An 8,018-nucleotide genomic window follows, 5' to 3' on the forward strand; every position below is an offset into this window, starting at 1 on the left:
ACCGCCATCTACTTAGGTGAACACGTGGATTATGCAACAGTGCCACGTCGTTTACACGTGTTAACTTTGAGCGGTAAATTAAGTGGGACCCATCCAATGCTGGGTCACGACTGTCACCTGTCAACGGGTAGATCGATGCGAGTCGAGTTAACTCTGAAAGGTTTGATATATATATATATATGGAGGTTCCCTTGTTTGTTTTGTATTGTAAATTTGTAATTGTTCGCAGAACTAACTTCTCTAAGCTCAATGAACGATAAATTACGGCCGGAGCCATTAGATAATTAGATGCCAGAAGGCCCAAAACCCAGAAGTCCAGAACAACAACAGAGAGGGAGAGGCGGAGAGAGAGGAACCAACTAGGCAACTACCAAGGTTTGATTTTGATTTGATTTTTCATTTTTGATGGGGTTGTGGCCTGGCCTGGTGGGGGTGTTTGGAGTTTGGACTGGAGTGGTACGGGACTTTCTTTTTTGCAGCAACACAGAAAAACACTCTAAAAATTAAAACTCTGCAAGTCATAGAAAAAGAGCTTAAGCGACCGTATTCTCTTTTTCTCTCTACATTTGCCTTGGCTTCTGCTAAGTAGTCTAACGAGCCTGTGGTTTATTATTAGAGCAGGCACAGACAGACAGCACCAGCCCTGAAAAAAATAAAAAGGGGGGGAAACTCCAGAAACCAAACCCACAGAGAGAAAGTGTGTGGAGATGGGTTTGCAGAAGAAGGAACATCAACAACGCCTGACCTGCGCTTTTATTAGCTTTTCTCGTGTGGGTGTGGAAGATGAGAGCTGAACTTTTTCCTCCTCCCTTTCTATCGCTTTTCTCTTCCTTCTGACTTCTATGGCGGACATGTATGAAAAAACCTGCTCTTCCCTTCCTCCACCATCCTCTTCTCCTACTCCTACTCCTCCTTCCCGTCCCGCAGTTGAATCAGACGATATCTCGCTTTTCCTTCGTCATTTCCTCCACTCCTCTTCATCTTCTTCTGCTTGCATGTCTGATAGGTCCAACCAAATGCCCTTCTCATCATCGTCTCTTTCTGCCCCTGCTCCTCCTGCTTTCTTTTCTTCTTCCCCACTAACTACATCTAAAGCTCTCCCGGAGCATCCACACCATCCATACGGGTCAAGTCTTCCATTTGATTCCGCCGACTGCCGAGTCAGGAATGGAACCTCCAACTCCAAGGTCGAGTCCTCCGGCGTTGCAGTCTCCTCCAGTTCCAGTTTCATCTTCTCTTCTTCCGGCCTATGTTTCCCATCCGAGGCGAAAGAAAAAGCAACTATTACGACTTCCGTTGGGACTGCGGACTGTGATGATGTCACGGCAACTGCCAAGCAAAGAAAGTCCCCGTTGGACAATGACCTCGACGACTACGAATGCGAAAGCGAGGTTCTTTTATATCCTTGTTTCCTTCTGTATTTCTTGCAACTTGGGAGAACTTTTTTATTTTTTCCAAAGATTTGTTTTCTTTTTTAAATTATCGAATTCAATGGGTACATACATGCCTTTTGATCGTAGGAGGGTCTTGAAACGTCAGAGGAGCCATCGAAACCTATGCCCCCTCGTTCTACTTCTTCTTCGTCGTCATCTTCAAAGAGAAGCAGAGCGGCCGAAGTTCATAATTTGTCTGAAAAGGTTGGGGTTCATAATATAGCAAGCTCTCATGCTTTTCCTTCTATTATTCCCATTGCGTTATGGATTTGTTTTAACTGTGAAATTTGTTGGGCAGAGGAGGAGGAGTAGGATCAATGAGAAAATGAAAGCATTGCAGAACCTTATTCCAAATTCGAACAAGGTATTCGCTTGTTCTTTTTCTATCTCCTACAATGCTTTCTGGGTTGAAGCCATTGAAAGTCATATCCGATATTCTGATTGTGGCAGACGGATAAGGCTTCGATGTTGGATGAAGCCATTGAATATCTCAAGCAGCTTCAGCTTCAAGTACAAGTGAGTATCTCTCTTTTAGATGTTGCAGCGCTCTCCATTTCTTCCCTCCCTCCCTTCAAACACACAGAAAAAAGAGAAAAGCAAAAAGGTGTTAATGAGCAGTATGTGCCTATGTTCTTGGACAGGGATCCCTGTTTATGCAATTTTGTACAGTGTCTAAAATGATTAGACGCGTTATGGCTACCCACCATATTGCCTCCTCGTTCATCTTTTACCTTTTTCTTTGTGAGTGTGGATAGGGTGGAGGGTATCTTCTGTTCTATGATTCCTTGTGCAATTTGTATGCTTTCTTTTCTGAACAAATTCAAAACTTCCTATTGAAGGTCAAAAGGAAGTTTTCCTGTAAAAATGTTGGAACAGACGTAAAAGGTATTTCTTGTTTCTCATGATTTTCTTTGGTTCTCAAATTATCAAAATTAAAATAGTAATTTATATCTAACATAGTGATTACATGGATAAATCGTTTTAGGAAACTTTGTCATTAATGGCATAAAAATTAATTGTGAATGAAGTTGACAACAATTTCAAAGCTAATGTTAATTATCAAAGACTTGGTATTGTTAAAATGCAATTTAGCATCTTACAGGATGTTCCATCTTTATCCTCTATGGTCATGGATTAAAGGTGGGAACAACCATTTTCCCTCAAGCTTTTATCTAAAAGGTGAAAATGCTGAAGTGATCACAATAAACTCCATTCTCTTCTTCTCCAGACAAGTATTTAAATTGATTGAATCCTGTAGATGCTCATAAAACATAGTCAGGAATGACCCAAGGAAAGCTACAGTGAATTGCTTTGTCTAGGATTAGTGATGGTGAGGAGTAAGGGTTGATGGATTAATTTCCAGAGGCATTAGGCTTCAATTGGAAAATGGATTTCTTACAGTTGAAGGCAGAGCTTTCTATGGAATGGTTAACATTTCATCTTGGTTTCCTCATTGTCCTTTATTCTAGCTTCACTTATGCTTGATAAGGTTTTTCTTAAGAAAAATAATTTTTTTATTTTTTTTTGTGCCATCATATTCTGCAGTCTTCTTTTTATCAAGTGTGAGTAAAGGATGCATTCTATAAGATCTTTTATCAGTAATGAACTTTTGATGTCATAAGCATTGGAAGCTTGACAACATGAAGGAAACTGAAGCAAGTGGGTGTGAAGTGGATAAGAGTCCAATGATCTACTTAGTCCTCTCTGGCATCCTAATAAGGACCCCATGGAGATGAATTCTTTCTGCAACCACTTTAGGATTCATTGAAGAAAGGTTCTATAGGAAGTTGGTTTCATCGAAAAGGGCAGTTGTCTTTTAACTGATGGAGGAATTATTTTAATTAAAAGCACTTTATCCTACTATTACACTTCTGTCCGTTTGCCTTATGTCCATTCTTAAAGTTTTGGTTTGCTTGGTTAGGATTTGGTTCTTTCTAAAAGGTCATGAGCTACTTAATTGGAAGAGATGATAGAATACATCTCCAGAGGATCTATTTTATGGGTTAATTAGGTTTCTATACTTCTACGAAAAAAAGGGTTTCTATAAAGATTTTGGTGTAGCATGGGAAAATCTGCATCCTGAAGTTATTGCCAATGACCAATTTGGCCTATTAGTATTAATAAGCAATCACTTTCTAGCCAGCATTTTGCTGGATTAAGAGATCAGCTAATGGTCTAGCCAATTGTTTGTTTGAGTTCAAATCAGCCCCTACCAGATTGCCCCCCACAACGTCCCACAGCACATCCCCGCCGTGTATTGTGAGCATCTCCCGATGATGGCATCATCATTTCTGGTATCATCATCGGGAGATGTTCCCAATACACGGCTTGAATGTGCTGTGGGACGTTGTGGGGGGAAATCTTGTGGGGGCTGATTTGCTCTCTGTTTGTTTAGGAGTAGTGTTACTAGAGAGTTGTATTGGGGTCTGCACTTTCTGCTTAGTGTAATCTTAGGTTGGACGTATAGGGAGGCTGTAGGAATATAACCTTGGGGTTTGTTTTTTCTTTCTAGTTGCTCCCTCTCCATGTTCTTTTTTCTATGATCTTTTTCTGGTAATAAAACTTTCTGTCATTGTTACTATTAAAAAATCAATCACGTTCTAGCACAACTAGTTTGGAGTTATGAGATATGAATGGCATTGCCTTTTCTCCTGTCATGGGAGCAAAATCAAAATCATCAAAAGTTCTTATGGTCTTGAAGACATTAATGGAGAGATGTCAAATGATCATTTTCCCTCCAATCTTTAACAAGAGCTGTCAAATGATTTCTTGATAACCCATCTTTGATTTTGTTTGGGTATGCTGTCCAGTTTTTCTATATGCCTGTGGACTTCTCATGATTTTATTAGTTGTAGTTTTCATTTGGATTTAATAGATTTTCTAGAATTTTGTTATGAGCTGCATAACAACAATAAATATCAATTTGAATTATCACATTGGAAATCTTGGATTTATGGGGTATTTTAACCTTTTTAATTTGAGGGTTAAAAAGAATTAATTCTTGTAAGCATCTTGCCTCCATTACAATCAGAAATATATGAATTTTTACTTCTTAGTAACTAGTGATCATCTGACCATAGTGATTTTCAGGCTATAGTGCATCCTGGATATTGCCAAATTTTAAATATTCAGAATGGCATATACTTTTGTTTCACTTGGTTATGTGATTTTTGATTCTTCATCCTTGCATGTGTTTTCAATTTGATGGTTAGCGTGATATATTGTCATTCTGTTTGGTCCATGTGAATGAAGTCTTGGCAATAGCAAAGTCGGTATGCTCTTGACTCTTAAGACATCTGATCACACAAGCCAAGTTCCTATAGATTCACAACAAAATACGAGCCTACAAGGATGCCTCGTTCCCTAATGATTGGGAAGATTTCCCCATTCCATCATGGAGCTGCTCACTCATTCTTATCCTATTTCTTAGTATTGGCTTGTGAAGAGAAACTCTACCGTTTGATAATCTTAGTGGTAAATTGGGCCAACTTTCATGTATAGCAGAGAATAAAGCTTCACTCATTTGGAAGCCCTCCTGGTAGGTTCTTAACCAAAGTTTCAATTCATATTCCAAGCTTCTCTTCTAATGCCATAAAGCTTGGGTTTCCTCTCTCTGTTGTCTTCTAAAGATCTGTTCCATCATCTGTAGACTTTCCATAATAAAGTGGGGGCCTTGTTCTTTGTTGTTTGCATCATATGCAATCAGAGTTAGCATCTTAACATGTGTAAAGAAAATAAAATAATCCTCGTCTTTCTATTCAGTTGTCTGCCTTGTTTGTGGGTTATTAGTACATTTTGTAGCGTCTTTAACGAGGCTTCTGTATCCAAATACTTTAATTTCTCAGATATTTCTATGTGAATTAATCAGATTCTGACGAAGTCACGGAAGACACCCTAATTGCATCCACACCCATAAGCAGAAACATGCAAGCTCAGATCTGCTGGTTACTATGACTTTGATCTATTGCTGGTTCCCCAATAAGAATGTTCTTTCAAGCGTGCAAGTAGAAACCATGTTTTGAATTTAGACAACATTATGTACTTACACGCTCAGAGGTGCATTCCTAATGGGAATCCAGCAATGGATCTCACTAATAGGTTAACCAGCAAGATCCCAACATGAAGTATATACCAGAACAATGGGAAGAAGAGGGGGGAAATGGATGACTTTGTCTCTGACTGTACTGTTCATTCTACAGATGTTGTCAATGAGAAATGGATTGAGTCTGCACCCAGTGTACCTGCCTGGAGTATTGCAGCCTATACCACTGCCGCAGGTGCCAATGGACTTCAGTGGGGGAAGTGGATCATTACATATGACAGCGGGAACAAGCACACTGCCTATGAACCAAGAAACCTCAACTCGAATGGCATTTAGTCTTCCCAACCAATGCACTTCCTCTCATCAACCGGTTGTCTTACCCAGTATGACAAATATCAGCAATTCAGAAACTTCATTTGGGATTGGATCATCACATCAGGCTCATCATGGACCATTTCTGTTTTCATCCTCTAAGGTTGGTGAATTTTGACACCTTAGATACTCTTGTGCAGATTCATGGGAATAAGACTTACCATCTTGTTTTGTATGTGTGAAGGAAATCTATGGGGAAAATATATTGCCTCGGCAACCATTCGATATGAATCACTCTGTGAAGAACCTGTCAGGTGGGTCTTCTTACCTGAGAACTTTCAATTTTGATTTCCCAAGAGGTTGGATATGTTATTTTGCCGCCACTATTATGACTGTCAATGGTCCAGGTCAGTCCAACAGACCTGGCCTCATAGGGTCTGGATCTGCATTGAGTTCTGATTATATTAATAGGGTTGGGATTGGTTTTACCTGCCCATGGCAAACATACTCAATGTTTTCTACATGTTTCTCGTAGTTTACCCATTCTAACTTCCTCTAAGTTAATTATATATGAGTTATTTTGAGAAGAGAAAGCAAGAAAATTAGTAGATTTATTGTCAAATTACCAAGACTTGTCAAGTAATATTGGGCAACCCAATTAATAATAGGCTTAGTTCTTGGTCTAATAGTTGCGGACCATCCTGTTGGTATTGAGCTTGGGTCAGGATTGGACTCTGTTTTGTTATCAGGTCTGCTCTTATCTGGTCTGGACCCAACCATGCTGGCATAAAACAATATAGCATCTGGCATTTCGTGTTGAACAGGGGTAGGCCACTTTGATTATTCTACAAGACCAAAATTAGATGATCTTTTCCCTTCCAGAAGGTGATGCTTTACATTATTATATTGCCTTGCATTTTATCTAACCAAAAGTTCAGTTTTGGGAGGAAATAAAAAGAAATCCATGACTACAGGGCCTCTGCATTTTGATGAACGAGCCATAGAGGAAAACTCTCAGGAGGCATGCATGTCACAGGGAGAAAGATCACATGGTGTGCTCCCTAAAGATATAAACAGTAGTCAGTTTCTCGTTCAAAATTTGCATGGGTAAGAGATTATTGTGAAGCAGATGTCAGTTTCCTCATCTATACAGTCAACAATCTTAGTTTCTTGTTTTTTTATGTATTATACCAGCTTGGAGACCAGAAGTATGTCACATGACAACAAAGTAAAGATGCTGAACTTTTGAAGCTGATGACACCGATAGCATCAGTGATGTTCAAATTACCTAGCTGACTCGAGTTGTTGTCAACATAACCCCATCTTCTCCACGTTGCTCATGAATTGTGTCTTCAGTACTCTGGATTCGAACACCTCGAATTGTGGAGCTATGAAGTTCAACGTCACTCTTTGGAGGTGCTTGCAGCAGTTGCTTTGTAGAATAGTTGATGGAGAAATGGTGACGCTTCTTTTTCTAATCTAAAACCTCCATTCTTTTGGTGGGGCGGCAGCCCTGAGCCCTGCCATCTGTTTGCACCAGTTATTATAGAGAAACCATCTTTAATACAACATGTTTCTCCTCGGAAATTGAAATGGGACGTCATAGAAATTGGTTTCCCAGTGAGCCACGAGCGTTGCATAAATACTCCTCTGCTATATAGTATATAATGCCGATAGTTGCATTGGCCTCGTCAATAAAACGACAATCATCCTAAAATTTGATTATTTGAGTCCATTTGCCCCCCCCCACCCCCACCCCCACTCCATCCGTCTTTAATCCGCCATTAATTTCGTTACACCTGCAAATAACCGAGCTGTTTGTCTAATATATGCATTAATGTATTTAAAACAATAAACATCTTTGTCATGGTTTGACACAGGTTTAGTTTTACCTTACGTTAAGTGGTATTATCGGAAATATAATCAATATGATTTTTGAGAGAAGTGATGTTTTTTCTATTGGCCCCTTCTAAAAGCTTATGCATTCCTTAAAAGGGTGGTCAATTTTCTTAGATGCTTAGACCAATATTCCCTTGTGGCTCTAGTTAATAGCTAGTGTGGATATCAGGGTTTTTTATGGGCACATGCATATGTTCATGGGAACAGTGTATGGATTGGCATTGTGCAATGCATTAAGGGGAGGTTTTTCATGCAGATCTGGCTTAAGTATGCTTTTACATTTTGCCAATCTCGTGTGTTACAGGCATTGTGCAATGCATTAAGGGTGTGTT

General features: G+C 39.5%; 1 protein-coding gene across 4 annotated transcripts; it reads left to right on the forward strand.

Moving 5' to 3' along the window:
- The first annotated feature begins 209 nt into the window (after window positions 1-209).
- Window positions 210-7,396, forward strand: ALC (basic helix-loop-helix (bHLH) DNA-binding superfamily protein). Of its 4 annotated transcripts, none has more exons than XM_088887783.1 (9): window positions 210-1,391; window positions 1,521-1,637; window positions 1,732-1,797; window positions 1,884-1,949; window positions 2,273-2,318; window positions 5,633-5,950; window positions 6,032-6,101; window positions 6,762-6,894; window positions 6,982-7,396. In XM_088887783.1, the coding sequence occupies exons 1-6, from the start codon at window positions 843-845 to the stop codon at window positions 5,809-5,811; spliced, it is 1,023 nt and encodes a 340-aa protein (XP_088743909.1). In that variant the 5' UTR covers window positions 210-842; the 3' UTR covers window positions 5,812-5,950; window positions 6,032-6,101; window positions 6,762-6,894; window positions 6,982-7,396. The 4 variants fall into 4 exon arrangements, with proteins under 4 accessions (XP_088743909.1, XP_088743908.1, XP_010270226.1 ...); XM_088887782.1 differs by lacking the exon at window positions 2,273-2,318 and adding an exon at window positions 6,537-6,672; XM_010271924.3 differs by lacking the exon at window positions 2,273-2,318.
- Window positions 7,397-8,018: the final 622 nt, after the last annotated feature.

This window comes from Nelumbo nucifera, chromosome 5 (genome assembly GCF_055504915.1).
Source record: "Nelumbo nucifera cultivar China Antique chromosome 5, China Antique-T2T, whole genome shotgun sequence".
In the NCBI taxonomy this organism is placed as follows: domain Eukaryota; kingdom Viridiplantae; phylum Streptophyta; class Magnoliopsida; order Proteales; family Nelumbonaceae; genus Nelumbo; species Nelumbo nucifera.